The following is a 19,936-nucleotide window of genomic DNA, read 5'->3' as shown; positions in this document are numbered from 1 at the left end:
TAGAGGAACCAAAGCACCCAAAAGGTTCCCAACAACAAAGCTTCAGGATCTGTTTCTGCAGAAATCTACAAATGTACAAAGACTTGCTGCGAAGATTGCATGAGGTATTGCTATGCTCTTGGAAGGAAGGAACTGTTCTACAAGATTTTAAGGATGCTCGTTTCAGCCAACTCTCCAAAAACAGAGGAGACAGAAGTGATAATCACAGAGGTATCTCTCTTCTTAACATCGTTAAAATGACCTTAAACTATATTATTTTACCTAATTTACCAAACTTTAGCTGAGAGAATCTATCCTCTAAGCCAGTGTGGCTTCCACTAAGGAAGGTCTACCATAGACATGGTCTTCTCCATAAGACAACTGCAGGAAAAGTACAGAGAGAAGAGTATTAAGCTGTACATGGCTTTTATAGATTTAACAAAACCCTCTGAAATGGTTAGTTGGTCAGGGCTTTACATTGTTCTGAAGAAGCTTGCTTGTCCGCCTATATTGCTAAACCTTGTGAAATTCTTACACAATGACATGAAGGCAACTATAATGTATGAAAATCAAGAGTCTGACTCATTTAACATCAACAATGGAGTGAAGCAGGGAGGGCTACATACTGGCTCCTATATTGTTTAATATTTACTTCTCATTCCTGCTTCAACATGTGTTCCATGATGTTTGAGAGGGTGTCTATCTTAGCTCTAGACACAATGGAGGTTTGTTTAACATTGCAAGGTTCAGAGCGAAGATGAAGGTGAAGGAGATATCATAAGGGACCTGTTGTTTGCAGATGATGCAGCCCTTGTGGCTCACAGTGTTGATGCCCTAAAACATCTTACTACCAAGTTCTCTGATTCATGCAAAATCATTGGGCTATCAATAAGCTTGAATAAGACTGATCATGCACCAAAGCTCTTCAGAACCAGTTCCAGATATCACCTTATTCATATGGATGCTGTTAACCAATTTTGTCACCTTGGCTCTACTGTTACCAGCAATACAGATCTGGATGCTGAGCTCACTAGTAAAATCAGCAAAGCAGCTAGGAACCTTGGTCTTTTGCAAGACAGAGTCTGGAACAATAACAAATTGTCAACTAAAGTGAAAATCCATATTTATGAGATATGTGTTTTATCCATCCTTCTATCTGGCTCAGATACATGGACGACTTATGCCAAACATATCAAAAGAATAAACAGTTTTCATATTAGATGCTTGCATAAAATTCTTCTAATAAGATGGCAAGACAGGGTGACACATGTGGAAGTGTTAAATCGTGCTGGTATGTTGTTAATGGGAACCTTGATTAGTAAGAAAAGACTCAAGTGGCTTAGACATGCCAAGCAGATGCCGGATTACAGGATCCCAAAGAGTATGCTGTACTCTGAAGCTTGCGAAGCGTTTAGAAAGAGATGCAGACTGCTGTGCAGATTTCAGGATGCTTACAAAGATGATATAGTATCCTTTGGAATCTCCATGGATGATTGGAAAAGGAGTGCAGAATGCCGCTCTGGTTGGCGGAGACAGCTTATAGATGGAAAGAGGAGTTGCGAGGTGGACTGGCTCAAGCTTTGTAATGACTGGCATCAGAGGAGGAAAGAATCTGTTGCTCAGATTCAGAGCATTGCTAGTGCATGGGTGTGCCCGACCTATGCACAGGACTGTCACTAGTGCATTGGACTCAGCAGCCATTAAAGAACTCATCAGCACATACACCATGCTCTATAAAGAGCAATGGTTCCATTGACTGACTGGGGCTGAGCCCATGTCCTGGGAATAAAGGGTTTTAATCACATAACACTATTCATGGAACATTTCTTACACTCTCAGTTCCTATTTGGATATTTTTGATGCCACAGACTGGCTGGCCTCCCGTACCTTGAGTTGCTTTATCTTTGCTTGGACGTCGCACTCTGAGAAATGTTCAATATTGGTCAACTGCAGATCCATCTCTGTTAGCCAGACCAGAATGTTGTCACGTGATGTCTCAAACTCCTCGCGCTGGCCAATAAAATGCTGAAAAAACAAAAGAGAAAAAACAACCGAAACAATGTGAGGCTTCCACAAAAGTTAGTTTTCACTTCACTATCTTCTGAGTCTGACTGAAATCAGTACATGTTCTTCACTGATCTCCTCTATGCTCTTTCAGGTTCCCACTTCAGTATCATTGTGCCTCTAGCAGCGAAGAGCAGAGTTACAAAAGTTCAACTGCAAGTATTCTTGTTCTTCTCTTCTAAGGGGAAGTAGGGCACCCAGGTCCAACTCTACATCTTCCTGCAGTGTATTACTTAACTACTTTAGATAGAGCACCCACAAAATCATCAAAATAAAGTTTAAATAACCCAGCCAAAGAGAAAACTTGCATGGGCTTGAGGAGTCAGAAGCTCACAACATCCTTCATGCATACAGTCTAGTTCTGTAAGAGAATGGCTTGAAAATGGAGAAATACTTTTAGCCTGCGCAGGATAGAAGTGACTCGCTTTTGTAAGTTGTCCCATCTCTGGTTCCCTTCATGGACCATCTGTTTGAGGCTGCAAGCAGAGTCAGTGCGGTTTTCTCGGGCCAGGCGGCGATACTGTTTATTAATCAGTTCCAGCTGTGTCAGACTTTCATGCACTTGTCTTTGGAAGGCCTAAAATAACAATGGAAACAACAAAAGACACTATCAGACTGTCAGCCCCTGAAATTGGTAAATGGTCTCAGATTGTTCTTGTCTTTGGTTCCAATCCTGAAATTGGATCTGTACCAACATGGGTGCAAACATTTGCTGGTACTGACCTGATTGTAGGATTGGGGCCTTTTGATTGGGATGAGCAAAGAGAAATGTCGTTGTTTACAAAATCAATAAATGGCAGTATGGACCAAGCATTTCAGTGAGAATGCTCCTGTCACAATGACAGCAGCAAGCACAGTTTTATTCCAAGATTGAGGTACTGTCTTTTCTTGGCTGTCCAATATTTCACCTGCATATTTTAGAATATGGAGGGTGTAAATTCTGAGACCAATTAAAAGTTTCTTAAAATGTTACATTAGAGGGCTGGACTTGATATTGACTAATTAAATTTCAGTGGGTTACAAACAAACAAGCACTGTAAATGGTGATGTCAAATTTTTAAAGACATCAAAGCAAAAATTTTATAAGATTTCTCAAGTCTCAATTAATCTATTTAGCACTACCTCTTGGCAGATGCTGAGAAGTCTTAATATGAATAATAATTGTGAATTTGCTTTGACAGTATTCCAGGCACCTTTTATTTATCTTTAATATGACAGGTATGAGAACCATTTTTATTTCCACAGTCACAGAGAAAGAAAGTTTTGTGAATATTTATACAACTCTGTATTTGAGCAAATGGCCAGGCCACATGTGACTTATTCAAATCCTACTGGTTACCTACTAGCTTTGTGTTCTTGGGGAACCAGGGCACAGTACCCAGCCTGTCTGACTCACCAAAGACTACCCCTACACCCTCTGCTTGAACCTAAGCCGATCAGAAGGAAGACTTACAGAAAGCAATGAAAAGGCACTGGGAGACACACCTAAACCCCCTCTGGACAAGGGTGACAGGATTAAGGAAACTCCCTTGCCTCATTTGCATCAAGGATGGGACAGGGAGGCATCCCCATTAGCATACAGAATGGAGAACAGAGACTCAAAGGCAAGAACTGCACTGAACTCTGGGGGACCTCTGCTCCAGATGTTAATGAACCTATGCCTGCATGCACCCAGCTCAGTAGTTATCAGACCAATTCTAGTAATAAATCCTTTATTGGTATCCAAAATACAGAAGCTGCCTAATTGCATTGTGAGCGTCCTCAAAGGAACACCGCCCATAGCCAGGAATGAGCAGTTCCTATTGTCTAGCCCAGGGGTTCTCAAACTGGGGGTCGGGACCCTTCTGGGGATTGCAAGCTGTCAGCTTCCACCCCAAAACCCGCTTTGCCTCCAGCATTTATAATGGTGTTAAATATAAAAACAAGTGTTTTTAATGTATAAGGGGGGTGGCACTCAGAGGCTTGCTATGTGAAAGGGGTCACCAGTACAAAAGTTTGAGAACCACTGGGCTAGCCTGAACAAAATAACTTTGGTAAATCTAGTGTTCTCCCTTGAATCACTGTTCTTTCCCTACAAAAACTCCTACCCATGTTCAAGTAAGTGCTCTGATGCCTGTATCCAACATCTTCATCAGTTCCACTGGGACCTCATCTTCTCCTGACTGACTGTGCTGGGGGCTCTGCCTGCCTCCAGAATTCTGGACCGTCAGCTACCACCAACTTGGGACCCCAGATCGATTCAAGCTTCACAGCGTGATGAGATCCCAGCTCTCTCTCGTTCTCTCTCTAAGTATAACCTTCTGACCCTAACTTGTATGGCTCCCCTTGTATGGTTATTACCTGGCAATAAATAACTTTCATGGTTAAGCTGGTTGCTTCTCTCTCTCTCCCCCCCGCCGCTAGGGGGTGATTTTTGGCTTCTCCATTTGCTCTGCAGGAACGCTCCTCCTACTTAAGCTAAAGATCCCTGAAGCACCCAAAAATCCTGTGGAATTTGCTCATCGAGTGAGTTATTACCAGAACAATTGTAACATGAAAGTGGGGATAGGGACATGCTAAACCTGGGGCATATGAGGGTGGCCGATTGGAAGTGCTGCTCGACCCAGCATGCTCAGGCATGCTCTATTCCAATGCAGTGCACATGGCATATGAAGGTGACAGCTTGGAGGTGCTATTTGACCCAGCCTCCTGAGTCCAAGGACATATAAGGGGTCAGCTTGGGAGAGCTGAATAACCCAGTCCTCTCAGATGCGCTCTGTTAATGTATGTGTGTGTGTTCGCCTGATTCTGGGGTTGGAAGAACCAGGCCCTGCAAGATAGCTCCATTGGGAGGGAACTTGCAGAAGGGAGAAGTAGAGCTCCGTATAAGAACACGTGACACAAACAGTACATTGATAGAATTACAGACTCCCCCCCCCCCCCCACACACACACAGAGGAGTAATCCTAATAAATGAGCATACCCCAAAGTAATGGGCAAATCTGGTAACATTCTTCAGGTTATAAAAGTTTCAGTCAACCAATTTGGGAACAGAAACAGTACCATGTGACTTGGATGATCAATCACACTATATGAATAGTGTGGTGGCTGAACTTTGTGATTTTGTCCTCACCCACAACTATTTCACATTCATATACCTTCAAGTCTGCGGCACTGCTATGGGTACCCGCATGGCCCCACAATATGCCAACATTTTTATGGCTGACTTAGAACAACGCTTCCTTAGCTCTCGTCCCCTAACGCCCCTACTCTACTTGCGCTACATTGATGACATTTTCATCATCTGGACCCATGGAAAAGAAGCCCTTGAGGAATTTCACCATGATTTCAATAATTTCCATCCCACCATCAACCTCAGCCTAGATCAGTCCACACAAGTGGTCCATTTCCTGGACACTACTGTGCTAATAAGCGATGGTCACATAAATACCACCCTATACCGGAAACCTACTGACCGCTACACTTACCTACATGACTCCAGCTTCCATCCAGGACACACCACACGATCCATTGTCTACAGCCAAGCTCTAAGATATAACCGCATTTGCTCCAACCCCTCAGATAGAGACAAGCACCTACAAGATCTCTATCAAGCATTCTTAAAACTACTATACCCACCTGCTGAAGTGAAAAAACAGATTGACAGAGCCAGACGAGTACCCAGAAGTCACCTCCTACAAGACAGGCCCAACAAAGAAAATAACAGAACACCACTAGCTGTCACCTTCAGCCCCCAACTAAAACCTCTCCAGCGCATCATCAGAGATCTACAACCTATCCTGAAAGATGATCCTTTACTCTCACAGATCTTGGGAGACAGACCTGTCCTCGCTTACAGACAACCCCCCAACCTAAAGCAAATACTCACCAGCAACCACACATCACTGAACAAAACCACTGACCCAGGAACCTATCCTTGTAACAAAGCCTGATGCCAACTCTGTCCACATATCTATTCAAGTGACATCATCATAGGACCTAATCACATCAGCCATACCATCAGGGGCTCGTTCACCTGCACATCTACCAATGTGATATATGCCATCATGTGCCAGCAATGCCCCTCTGCCATGTACATTGGCCAAACCGGACAGTCTCTACGCAAAAGAATTAATGGACACAAATCTGACATCAGGAATCAGAATACTCAAAAACCAGTGGGAGAACACTTTAACCTGTCTGGTCATTCAATGACAGACCTGCGGGTGGCTATATTACAACAGAAAAACTTCAAAAACAGACTCCAAGGAGAGACTGCTGAGCTGGAATTGATATGCAAACTAGACACAATCAACAAAGGATTGAATAAGGACTGGGAATGGCTGAGCCATTACAAACATTGAATCTATCTCCCCTTGTAAGTATTCTCACACTTCTTATCAAACTGTCTGTACTGGGCTACCTTGATTATCACTTCAAAAGTTTTTTTTTTTTCCTCTTACTTAATTGGCCTCTCAGAGTTGGCAAGACAACTCCCACCTATTTATGCTCTCTGTATGTGTGTATATATATCTCCTCAATATTTATTCCACTCTGTATGCATCTGAAGAAGTGGGGTGTAGTCCACGAAAGCTTATGCTCTAATAAATTTGTTAGTCTCTAAGCTGCCACAAGTACTCATGTTCTTTTTACTATATGAATAGCAAATACTCAAAAAGCAAGTCATAGCAAGAACCTGGTGAGCATTTTGTAGGCTTGAATTTGATCACAAATTTATTGTTGAATTTCTCAAAAGCAAAGTTTGTTTTGCTGATAACTCATGAACAGAGAAAAGGGCTAAATGTGTTGAATATTTCACTCAGTTCTATTTGGGACACATGCAATTTAAAGGAAATGATAAAGAAGTGAATTGGCTTTGGTTTCAGATCACAGTTGTGCAAGTTTGCACTTTCTAGCATTAGGTAGCCAAAAAAGTGACAATGAGGACAGGAAGAGGGAGAGAAACGATAGCACTGGAAAACAAATATGCTAGTGGACCCGAATACAAATTCATTAACAGCATCAGCTATGTTGATGCATATTGCCTCAATCCTGCAACTTGCCAGAATGCGTGTTAATTAAAAATGAAAATAAGCACTTTTGTGCAATGAAGTCACAGGGATAGCTAAAGGAGCTAGTTAGAAACAACCAAATACACCAAAGGATCCTTGTTACGATAATTACTCTTTTTGTTTAAATGCCAATGAAATAAGAAAGCAACCAACATGCAGTTCTGTAATTGGAGTGACAAGCACATTCTCTCATGGAAGAGGCATACATCTGACTACTGATTTACTACTAACTCAAAAGATTTAACCTTGTAATCTACAACTCAGTGTAAATTACAATGCCACCTCACCTGTTACCAAGTCTTGTTTAGCAAAAGAACAATTATATATGTTTTCCAATGTACAGTTCAGCAATGCAGTAATTCATTTGCTGATGTTCCTCTTTGCATTACAGCGTCAGTGAAATACTGGACTACTGTGTGATTTTGTACAATGGAGTTCATGACATACTGGATGACTGATGCAATCTAATGTGCTTTGCTAATGTTCTTAAAGGTTTTATCTTATTGGTGGGATGGATAGGAGAATAAAATAGGAAAAAAAATAGTTACAGTCTGAAGGAACTCAATTTTCTATCCCGATCATGGCTGCCCCCAAGTGAACACTAATTTTGGACTTACATCCCTACTTTGAGATGATAGTAGCTGTATGTACATGTAGATGTACCAATTTAAAGAGGAGTACTAGACTAAAAACTATTCTCCTTGTCTGCAATCTAAGCTTCATATGTCTGTGTGAGAGTACTGTGGTATGTGTTGGAAGGTAAAGGTCAGTGTATAAAGGTTGACACAGTGAGAGAGCATAGACAGAGAAACCGGCTGTGATCATAGGAGACAGCTGAGAGATGCATGGTAGTCTCTCATTTACAGTAACTCACTAAACATGATTTAGACTCTGGTCACTGAATGGAGGGAGGATGGAACGAATGGACAGGACTGCAAACAGAATACTGATTTTCCAGATAAATTTCAACTTTTACATGATTATTATCTGGTAGCCTTTGGCTTCACTATATTTAAGAGGTTGGTTAGTGGTTCAGTAATGACCAGAGGTTTGTACACATGCAATAAAAACTGAGCCTGGCTGAAGCATTCCAAAGCCTAAGCCCAAAGAGTTTATTTTCTTGTGTTCACAATTAGGAAAGAAAACTGAAACTAACTCACCTGAACGGCCCCCAAAGAATTCCATTTATTTGCACACCACACATACATTAGTCACAAAACACCAATCAGTTACATAACTAAAACATGGCTAAGCCCCAGGCAAGGCCCCACACCTGCAAATGCATAGGCACATGCTTAACGTTTAGCTTGTGTGTGTCTGAGTGATATCAAAGGGAATACTCACATGCGTAAAGTTACTTGCGAGTGTAAGTGTTTGCAGGATCAGGATCTAAGGTAGGAATGTGGTAACACTTTGCAAATATTTGAAGAGTGTAAATATGAAAAAGGAGAGGAGTTATTTAAGGGGTACAATACCAGAAATTACAGCCAGGAGCAATGGGATGAACTATAGGAAAAGAAAATATTTAGGGTGTATATAGTCTTCAAAGAGAAATGGTAGAAGGATTTGGGACATTTAAAAATTACAGTGGACAGACCCATGGACGATGCACAGTAAGGAACAATCCTGCATTGATAGGGTGAGAGACTGGATGACCTAGTATGTCTTTTCCTATATCTATATCCATATATCTATAGCCTCTAATTTTTTTTCTTAAAAAATGCTAGGGGACAGCTGCAAAATCATCAACTCTTCTGTATCGTGTGTCTGTATTGAGCAGCTTATGTACTGAAAGGAGAACCAGCTGGCTGCTGTAATAGGATCTGGAGATATTAAATTTCCAACATAATAAGTTACCTCAAATTTCTTTAGCTCTTCCTTGGCAACCGTATACACCACACCAGAGGAGCTAGGAAAGGCAGCTGTCCTCTCTGAAATTTTCAGCCAGTCTTCAAAGCGAGAATAGTCATCTAAGAACTTTTGCCATAGTCGCCACGTCTCTTCAATTCTGCGACAGAAAATGGAAAATTAGGGTACGTTTAGATTTGAGGTCATTTGCCCTGCATTGCTCTGCCTGATCATAAGCTACAATAGGGAACCAGGGCTGCACTGAACAATAACTGGCTCTTAACCAAGCCTTGATTGCAAGGTTGATAAATGGACAACATAAATGGCTGGTTGATTCTAGTTTAAGCTGGAATAAGACAGCAACGTTTTTTTGGGTGTGCTGCAAATCCTCATTTACAACTGGTATATAAAGAACATTATGAGCTGTAATAGGAGTTCTAAAAATGTGGCCATTTGCCAAAATGTAGTCCTATGTATACAAACTACAATTAGCTGAATGTTCTAGAGCAGTGGTTCTCAAACTGGGGTCTACGGATCCCTGGGGGTCCACAAGGGTATTCCATGGGGTCCATGAGTCATGTCCGACTCCAGGGGGGTCCGAGAGTCATGTCCAGGGCTGCCAGCCCCACTGATCAACTCCTCCCTCCTAGTGCCTCCTGCATGCTGTGGAACAGCTGTTCAGCAGTATGCAGGAGGTGCTGGGAGGGCGGGGGAGGAGCAGGGACGGGGCGTGCTTTGGGGAGGGAAGAGGAGGGGCAGGGGTGGGGTATTGGGGGAAGGTGTGGAGTGGGAGCAGGGCCTGGGGTTGAGCGGGAGTTGGGCACCCCTGGGGAAAATTAGAAGCCAGGTTGGGGGTCCACAAAATTTTTTAAATCAAAATGGGGGTCCTTGGGTTGCCATAGTCTGAGAACCGCTGTTCTAGAGACAACATTCAACTGTAGAATCAAACCATTCCTATAGGAAACCAAAATGTTGCAGCATGAATTGTTAAATTTTCCAGGGTAACTCAGCCAGGAGGAGGTAGTGTATTGGTGCTAGTTAAAAACAAACATTAAAATGACTACGTATATCGGTCATAAATTACTTTGAATTAACATAAGGATGTGGTGACATTCTTTTGCATTCATCAGTAAAAAATCAGTTACAAGAATATCCACTGCAAATACGTTTTTGTAACAATGGATTTTTAAAACATGAAATAAGTCACTGAAAAAAACATTTCAGCTGATGAAAAAACAATGTTGTTATAAATTATACATGTAGTAGAAATGTAATTTGAGTCCTGATCCTGCAATTAAATGAACAGACTTTTGGGACTGTACATAACCCCAGTGACATCAATCTGGTTCCACACAAGTGCAGAGTCCTGCTTGTGCAGATCTCCTTGCCAGAGCTGGGACGTGGTCTACTTTTTAAATACGGAGAATATTTTCTCAGGTAAGTGAATATCTGAGAAATAGGAACTTTTTTTTTCCAGATTGAAACATCTGGAGAATCTCTTGGGTTTTATGAGTATTTTGTATTTACTTAAGTCGCCTTTCCATTGACATTGCACAGATGTTTCTCCATCTTCTGTCCAGGTTCCGGGTGGCCTGCTGGATGGAGTCGCACTCTGTTTCTGTGGCACAAGCATCGCAGTCGTGGAGCAGCACCTCACACAGGTTGAGAACAGATGCAACTCCAGTGCTGTGTTTCTCTATGTCCCTTTGGAGTTCCTGCAGGTCAAGAAATCCAAGCTTAAATATGTAAGCCAAACCATGTGCTCTTTGAAAATATGCTATTTAATATGCTATTAAAATAATATAAAATAAAAAGTCAGGCAAGCTCACAAGAATCAGGATGAATGAGTATTAAAATGCCCACCCTACATGGCATTGCTGCAATGTTACTAATAAACAAGTAGGTTAGTAGAGGCAGGCGATAGTATAGAGCTATCCAGTACTTGAGAAAACCTGCAGATAGAGGACAGATCCTCAACTGGTGTAAACTGTCATAGCTTCACAACAGCCAATGAGAGTTTTGTCTCATCGGCATTTCTCACCACTGCCATATTACGATGGAACTGTTTGCTTTTCCCCCTTCCTCCCTCCTCCCCTCCAGAAACATAAAACAAGTTCAAAAGAGAAAAAAAGGTGACAGCCAACAGGGACAGAAATAGACAAAGCAGGGACTACTGAACTAGGGGTGAGAGACTCCGACACACACACTGGGGGCTCTAGGATCCAGATGTGCCTCACCACATGTGCCCCTCGCCACATGGGCTTGGGAGAAAACTGCAGAGAGGAGCCAGCCAGAAACTCCAGCTGGTAGGAGCAGAAGCAGCCAACACAAGGACCTTCGGACCTTCAGAGAACCTACTAGTTTTGACTGGATTTTCTCTGCCCTGTGCTGATTGGTGTTTGCTCCGAACCTATCCCGCCGGTACTGTCTCTTCACCTCAGCGTCACTCCACACCTGACCCCCATCCCTCTCACCCTCTTTTCCTTTTCCTTCCATTTAGCTGAGCCCCTTGTTGAAACTAACAAGCCATTTGTCACCATCACATTGCTCCCTCTGCTTATGTGTTGTACCCCTTCCCCCACCCTGCGTCTGTCTTGGCTGTTTAGACTGTAAGCTCTGCAGGGCAGGGATCACCTATTGTACTGTGTTTCTTGGGTGCTTAGCACAGTGGGGCTAAGATTTTATGGGCTCTCTCAATTGTGCCAGCCCGAATGGTGCAGGCAAATAGGCCGGACATAGCAGCTGTAGAAAAGATGATAGACATGACCATGTTAATTGATATTGCCATACCAGCAGATAATCATCTTCTCTTCTTCCTTTTTTATATGTCTAAGTATAAAGAACTCTATCATGAAGAACAAAGATGATTACTGGAGCACTTGGGGCAACCTCTAAGGGTACGAATGAGCAGCTCAGGAGCATGTTAGGTGTGCAAGACATCATGATCAGTGACCTCCAGAAGACAGTGTTCTTAGGCCCCGTGAGAATTTTAAAGAAAGTCAAAAGGTGAATCAGTGCATTTGAGCACCTAAAATGCTGGAGTTCTGCGAAGGGCTTAACAAAAGTACTGACTACCCAAACTTACAGAGTCAGTTCGTGGTCAGGATTCATTGGTGACTCATGGGGATACATTTTAGACAGTAGCTTTCCCCTTAAGTATCTTTTATGTTGTGAAGGCTATTTCTTAAAAAACCCACATACCTATGATGTCGTACTGAGGGATGATGATAATAATGGCAAGAAAAATAAATAAGTTTCACTGTACTGTGGGCATTCATTCTGCTATACTGTGTTCCCTTCTATTCTTCGCTAAGTCACGCGTGTGTCTCTTGACACGTTCTGCAGGTGGGGCAGCAGTAGCGCGTCTATAGCAGTACACATGATCTTAGCCAAAAGGCCTTTCACATTTAATATGAAATGTTGCTGTTTTCCTCTCAGCTGTCCAATTATAACATTATTTTTAATTGGGGATGGCAGGGGAAAATGGGGGAGAAAAGTGACTTTCCAGAGAAGTTTCATAGACGTGGAAAGAAAAAGCAGTCCTCCTAGTGTCAGCACATTTACAGCAATTACACTCTAACTAATCTCTGTCCATCTCATTGTAATAAATTAAGAGGAGGGCATAGGAATTTAAAAAAATTATCCTGAAATTGGTTAGCTTTCCAACTCCTCACATCTATAGTAAAATCCACAACAAAAAATGATGAAGACACTAGAGACATGTGGACAACGTGAGTAAGGAATCATAGACTCATAGACTTTAAGGTCAGAAGGGACCATTATGATCATCTAGTCTGACCTCCTGCACAATGCAGGCCACAGAAGCTCACTCACCCACTCCTGTAACAAACCTCTAAACTATGCCTGAGTTATTGAAGTCCTCAAATCGTGGTTTAAAGACCTCAAGGTGCAGAGAATCCTCCAGCAAGTGACCCGTGCCTCACGCTGCAGAGAAAGGCAAAAAACCTCCAGGGCCTCTGCCCCAAATATGGCAATCAGTTAAACCCTGAGCATGTGGGCAAGACTCACCAGCCAGCACCCAGGAAAGAATTCTCTGTAGTGACTCAGATCCCACCCCATCTAACATCCCATCACAGACCATTGGGCATATTTACCTGCCAATAATCAAAGAAGGATTGTGAAAGATAGATCCTGTCAAACTATTTTTTTTTAAATGAGATTACAAGTTTGGTTGCTAAAGGTAATAGTGCTTTGATTTGGAACCATATGACATTTTGATTCAAAAAAGCTAGAACTATATCAAATTAACATTCTACAGATTCAATGGATTAAAAACTGGCTAAATGATAGATCTCACAATATAGGTGTAAATGAGGAATCACTATCAAGTGAATGTATTTCTACTGGCGTCCTACAGGGATCGGTTCTTGACCCTACATTATCTAACATTTTTATCAACGACCTAGAAGAAAACACAAAATCAGCATTGATCAAGTTTGCATATATGACATAAAAATTAGAGGGACAGTAAATAATGAAGAGGACAAGTCACTGATACAGAGCAATCTAGATTGCTTGGTGAACTGGGCACAAGCAAACAGTGTGCCTTTTAATATGGCTAAATGTAAATGTATACATCTAGGAACAAAGAACGTAGGCCATACTTACACAATGGGGGACTCTATCCTGGGAAGTCATGACTCTGAAAATGATTTGGGGGTTGGGGCGGATAATCAGCTGAACAAGAGTTCTCAGTGCAATGCTGTGGTGAAAAGGGCTACTGTACTGTGATCTCTGGATGCATAAACTGGGGAATCCTAAGTAGCAGCAGAGAGGTTATTTTACCTATGGATGTGGCACTGGTGTGACTCCTGCTGGAATACTGTGTCCAGTTCTGGTGTCCATAATTCACAAAGGATGTTGATAAGGTTCAGAGAAGAGTCACAAGAATGATTAAAGGATTAGAAAATATGCCTTAGAGTGATAAACAAAATAGATTGAGCTCCTTGAGTCTAACAAAAAGAAGGTTAAGGGATGACTTGACAACAGTTTTAGGTACCTACATGGGGCACAAAAATTTGATAATGCGCTCTTCAATCTAGTAGACAAATATATAATATGATCCAATAGCTAGAAGTTAAAGCTAGACAAATTCAGACTGGAAATAAGGTGTACATTTTTAAGAGTGAGGGTATCCACTAGAACAATTTACCAAGGATCATGTTGGAGTCTCCATCACTGGCAATTTTAAAATCAAGATTGGCAAGGTCCCAGCATTCTGCAACACTGTTACAGCAAACTGGAAATTCTTTGGCAGCTTTATTTTAAAAATGGATCTTTTTAGTGAAAATGAATGTCAAAGTCAGTTCAATAGCACGTGTACTATTTATTTGAATCTTACATTTCCCAGAGAGCCTGCAGTGAGGATAGCCACATTTACTGCGTGGCTTGTAGGCTCAAGAAAAGAAAGATGCATTGGTTGCAGTAAGCCACATTTTCAAGGTTTTCTCTGCAACTCTAGGGGCTAAAAGCCAATTTAAAAAAACCAAACTGAAAACTGATATTTTTTAGTACAATTCCACACGATGGTATAGATTCTGCAGTAAATTTTGTGGCCTTGGAATTATAGATTACATGGGGACCAGCCAATACAGAACCAACCATTTGAACAAGGTTGGTTAAATGAACATAGATCTTGCCTCCTTCCTTGTGACTTCCTCAGCTGCATTATTCATCTGCACATAGCACAACCTCAGAATCACCTTTCTGAAATGGAACTCAAACATGAGTAAGTTGTTGCCATGAATTTAATGAATGCTTTTGCTGAAAAATCAATCCACAAATGAACACTTCAGTGTTTTTAAAGTCCAGTCTGCATCCATAAATGATTTACTGTACATTTGCTTTTACTTCTACTGCTTTTACTTTCACAAAGGTTAGTTGCTAATCTGCCCCAGCACCAGCAATCCACACTATTGCAGCTCATATTTCCTAACAGTGTTTTAACTCTTGGGAGTACTCCCAAGGACATGCATGGTACAGGACAACTATGAACGCTATCTGCAGCATCCTCAAGGATTACATTGCTCAGGTGTGATCCTCTTTATTACTAATCTCCGCTTCTTGGTTTTCATGACCTTTTTCCACTGGAACTGATGTTCCATCTTGAAATGTCATTTCAACATATTTGTCTTCAGCACATTACTGGTGCTTGTGAGACAGATCTACTATTATTCCTGGATACGTGTAAGAAAATTCCTGCCCAATTGCTGACTACATTTGGATTGAACCTCATGATTCAAATGGCTGGTTAAAGATGGAGAGTAACACTACCTGCAAGGAAATAGGAGGGAGGTTTCTGCAACACCTTGCAATGTTTCACAGTTGTTGTGGCCTGATTAACAAAAAAGGAAAAAAGGTCTTTGAAATCTGACTAGTTTTCCAGGGTTGGCAGATTGCAGTGAGGTTACACTCACTCTCCTTCAGGTCGTACTGCTTTAACTGCCCCAGAAGAGCAACTGCGAAGTTATTATGTGTGTTCCCCTCCAACTCAGACCTGGCTGATGAGCCAGTAAAAGCAGAGTGTGGGAGCCATAGAACTGGGATCCAGCCCTACTTTCTGGCAGGCAATGCTACATTTTTAATTAAATTTGAGATTTGTAGTTGAGTGATAGTTTGTGACAGTGTGGGCGGAGAGATAACATGTCCCTAAGAGAAAACAAATGTGGAAAAATATACAGATCAAACAGAAAGAAAAACTAGTGCTGACATAGCTGGCTGAAAAGGTAGCTGAGGTAACCTGTGTTGTGAAAACCAAATGAATATTACTAGTAACAGCTATAATAAAAATGCTTTCTTCTTTATGTTAAAAGTTCATGTTTTCTTTGCTGTTAGTGTTATAACAAATTAATTGGCAGGGAGCTGCCAAACGTACTATGCTTACAAGGCAAAATACATTTCCAGTGTTTGTCCCCTTTGGAGTTCCAATGGAACCACTGGTACTTCAAAATGAACATTGCCACTACCTAGCATTGCACAGAAACAACAATGCAGAACTGCAGAGAATAAAGAGTTCAACTGATGTCTGTGCCCAGAATGAATGCAGTACTAAAGGAGTCATAACAAACCTTGGGATGCCCATGTAGGTACACTCCCAGAAAAATCTCTAAACATTTGGTTTAACATTAATACTTAGCACTGTACAGCACTTTACATCTTCAAAGCTCTGCACAGTATTAGCTACTCTTCATATCTGTCCTGTTTGTATTATTTACCCCATGTTACAGATAGTGAAATGTACAAAGAAGTTAAAAAGCTTTTTCCCATAGCCACACAGTATGTCAGTTGAGGAGCTAGGATTAAAATTGAGGAGATTCTTAGTTTTTGGACTTTCACTCTATTCACTGCACTACATTGTCATTCTACATGCTTTATAAATCAATTGTCTGCAAAATGTTACAGTACTTTTCTCCCCACAAAAAATTAAACTTCTCTACTTTATTGTGTGTTAAGGAAAGGTGTTATTTTGCTTTTCACATGCTCATCACAAACTGCACTGATATCAGTCAGCGACCAATCTGCCAAGAAATAACTGACGAGAAAGCAATCTGCTACGTGACAGGCAACAGAATTTCTGCCCAGTGTGTCAAACAGAACTGGCATAGAGTAACAAAAATATGTACAGAAACATGTATTTCTTTACTTTGCAAAACTGATGTTACTCTTTCCTAAGTTGTGATGGAGGTGCATAGTTTAGCAGGAAAGGGGAAGGGAAGCATACCAACAGTGTAGTACAATGTAAAAAACTACTACTACCAAAAAAAACCAAAAAACAAACACACACACACACACAAACAAAAGAAATTATCTGCCTCATCCCACTTTTCCCATTTGCAGCATGAACTGCTTCATTCCAGCACTGTGTGCAGGCTTTGCACAGTGCAAATCAGTTTAAAGTTAAACATCAGTTTTGTATCACTCATGCCACTCAGCATGCAAAGGGACTCAAACATGTTTATGAACTGCAAAACAAAACAAAATCAGAAGGCATGTCCAAAGACGGACAATGTCAAGCACTTATAAAACTTGCAAGCGAACACTACAGTATGGTTTCATTTTAATTCTGGAAATGGACGGTAGTTCATTATATACTAAAAAAAACAAAGAAAAAACCTCAACCACAACAGTAACCCACATTCTGGACATAACATCATGGTACCTTACCTCTGTCTGGCAGGATCAAACAGCTCCTTGTAGATTCAATGTCAAAGCCAGCAGAAGACTCTACCAGACTGATGCAATAAGCACTATCTGCCTTGAAATCTAAGGGCATCTTCTCTGCATCAGTGCCTTCTTTCAACACTGAGCTGGATACCGGCAGCCCAAGGGTATACTTTACTTGGGTCTCCCCACACCATAGTGCAACTGCCAGTGTGGTGACTGTGTCAGGTTTTTTACTCTTCTACCTCATTTTGTATTTTACCTGCTGCTCATTCAGTTTCCTTTGTATCTCCTCGGAATCACAGGTTTCGTAGACAATGGGTTTGGACAGCTCTGACTCAATGTGAGCGAGCCAGGATCTCAAGCTGTTCATGTTCTTATCCAGCTGCTGCACAGCAACCAGGGTCTCCTTCAACTTCTTCACCCTGCCAAAAAGAGAAACAAGAGCACGTGCACATCATTAAACAGCCTTTATAAGGCATCACTTCTGTAGAATTTTCACTGGGAAAGAAATTCAACTTAACTTCACACTCAAACAACAGAATTGCTAATCTAGGGCTTCCCCTTACTACTTACAGCACTACTAGCATATAAATAGTGTCCAAACCCAGTATTTCTAATTAACAGAAATTCAGGATTTTCAGAGGCCACACACAGAGATTTTATAGGCTTCTGTATCTCTGCCAGTGGAATCAAAGCTTGCTTTGGGGAAAGAAACCGTATTTTAATATGGTCAGTGTAAAAAAATCCATCTAAATTAGTTGTGCCTTTTGTTTCACTAATGTAGACACCTGGTCAGATTACAAGTAAATAGCTATTGCAATTAACAAAAGGAAATTGACCTGCATTGGTGTTGAACTACATGCATCTAATAAGACTTATTCACCTGTAAGTTCTAAAGACTGAACTCTCTCGCCCTTAGAGATAGTGAGCTCGGTCCTTAGCTGGAGCAGAGCTTAGTACACTAACCCAGACCTCCTGGGGGTACACAGAGGTCTTCCAGGTGGTACATCAACTCAACTAGTTTTACAACAGACTATATAAAAAGCACTAGCGAAGTCAGTGCAAACTAAAATTTCATACAATGACTTGTTTATACTGCTCTCTATAATATACACTGAAATGTAAGTACAATATTTATATTCTAATCGATGTATTTTATAACTATATGGTAAAAATGAGAAAGTAAGCACTTTCTCAGTATTAGTGTGCTGTGACACTTTTGTATTTTTATGTCTGATTTTGTAAACAAGTAGTTTTTAAGTGAGGTGAAACTTGGGGTATACAAGATAAATCAGACTCCTGAAAGGGGTACCATAGTCTGGAAAGGTTGAGAGCCACAGCACTAACCCACTCTTCTACCTTCCCCAATCTTAAGGGCTACTCTAACTTGCACTGGATTGTAATAGTTACTTCAGATTTACACTGGTATGTAACTGAAAGCAGAATCTGCCCCCACAATGATTTCTTGGTTGTAACAGGACTGGTAACCTTGCTATGCAACAATAATCACCAAGGACACCAATCAGCTTTCTTTTCAAGAGCACATTAGATAGGAGAATGAGAGAGACCTAACCACATTCCATAAGTATTTATGGTTAGATGTTAACCATTAGAACAATTTACCAAAGGTCATGGTGGATTCTCCATCACTGAGAATTTTAAAAGCAAGGTTACATGTTTTTCTAAAAGATCTGCTCTAGGAATTGTTTTGGCAAAGTTCTCTGGCCTGTGCTATACAGGAGGTCAGACTAAATGATCACAATGGTCCATTTTGGCCTTGGAATTTATGGATAGTCCTTTTGGTCTCCACAAATATCAGGGCTGTGCTGTTAGTGTTAAAAATCCCAAAGAGAGTGTGTGAGAGGCAGAGTCCTAGTCCTAGTCCTATCCCTACTAGTGTACTATTTTGTGGAGTGGAACTGGCATAGGGACAGTATATGCTTCACTCTGTTTAGAGCGGTGGTTTTCAACCTGTGGTCTGTGGACCCCTGGGGGTCTGCAAACTGTGTAGGATTTCCAAAGGGGTCTGGCACCTCCATTTGAAATTTCTTAGGGGTCTGCAAATGAACAAAGGTTGAAAACCACCAAAGGTTTAGCGGGTTCAGCAGTAATTGCTGCTATGTATTCTCCTGGAATTACAGGGCCTGCTTCAGACACAATGCCTCCAAGCAGGGGCTTCTGGGGAACTGCGATTCCACCACTCACAGCAGAGCATGTAATAAGCGTGCACCACACAGAGCTATTTTCAGGACTTCAGCTTATATGATTCCTCCAAAAAAATCAGATCATAGTATCTTTGAAATCTGGGCAAGTTTGAATGCAAACTTTGTGGCCTAGGTCCATCTCGCTAGTCTTTAGGAGGTTAAAAGCAAATCATTACAGTTCTGTCATTCTGTTCTGTGTTTGTGCCTGGCACAATGGGATTTTGATCCATGTGTAGGGCTCTAAGAGGCTTTTTAATTATTCATCAAATGTGTAAATCTCTCAAATAACTTCAATATGCGTCTTTAATTACACTGAAAACATATCTGCATGCTTATGCGGTGGAACATGCTTACATGTGCACCTACTTATTCGCCCCCTCTAGTTTGAGCATATAAGAAGTTTTAAGCTCTTTTGTGCCACCCACTGAAATTAATTGCACGTGCACAACTACATATTTTGTGCATGTAGCAGAGGCAATATTTTTTTTTTCAATAAACTTATTTCTACATTCTTCAAGAGTCTAAAATCCGGCCCCTACAGGGCCTGAAAGATGGTGGGACTCATGGAGTTCTGCCAGCAGGCAGGCAGGGAGCAGGCTGCATAGA

The 19,936-nt window shown here is 41.3% G+C and overlaps 1 protein-coding gene across 2 annotated transcripts in view; it reads right to left on the bottom strand.

The window, feature by feature from the left end:
• Positions 1-19,936, bottom strand: part of LOC128833814 (nesprin-1-like) — a 161,728-nt gene that overhangs the window by 22,546 nt on the left and 119,246 nt on the right. For both annotated transcript variants that reach the window (XM_054021965.1, XM_054021966.1), the window contains 5 exons: positions 17,386-17,548; positions 10,470-10,657; positions 8,952-9,102; positions 2,438-2,620; positions 1,867-2,004 (listed from right to left, as the gene is read on the bottom strand). In XM_054021965.1, coding sequence (XP_053877940.1) covers positions 1,867-2,004; positions 2,438-2,620; positions 8,952-9,102; positions 10,470-10,657; positions 17,386-17,548 — 823 coding nt within the window. The remainder of the gene's footprint in view (positions 1-1,866; positions 2,005-2,437; positions 2,621-8,951; positions 9,103-10,469; positions 10,658-17,385; positions 17,549-19,936) is intronic.

The sequence above is a fragment of the Malaclemys terrapin genome, chromosome 3 (genome assembly GCF_027887155.1).
Source record: "Malaclemys terrapin pileata isolate rMalTer1 chromosome 3, rMalTer1.hap1, whole genome shotgun sequence".
Taxonomy (NCBI): domain Eukaryota; kingdom Metazoa; phylum Chordata; order Testudines; family Emydidae; genus Malaclemys; species Malaclemys terrapin.
Note: the sequence above shows the minus strand (reverse complement) of the source record. Positions and strands in the feature narration are given on the sequence as shown.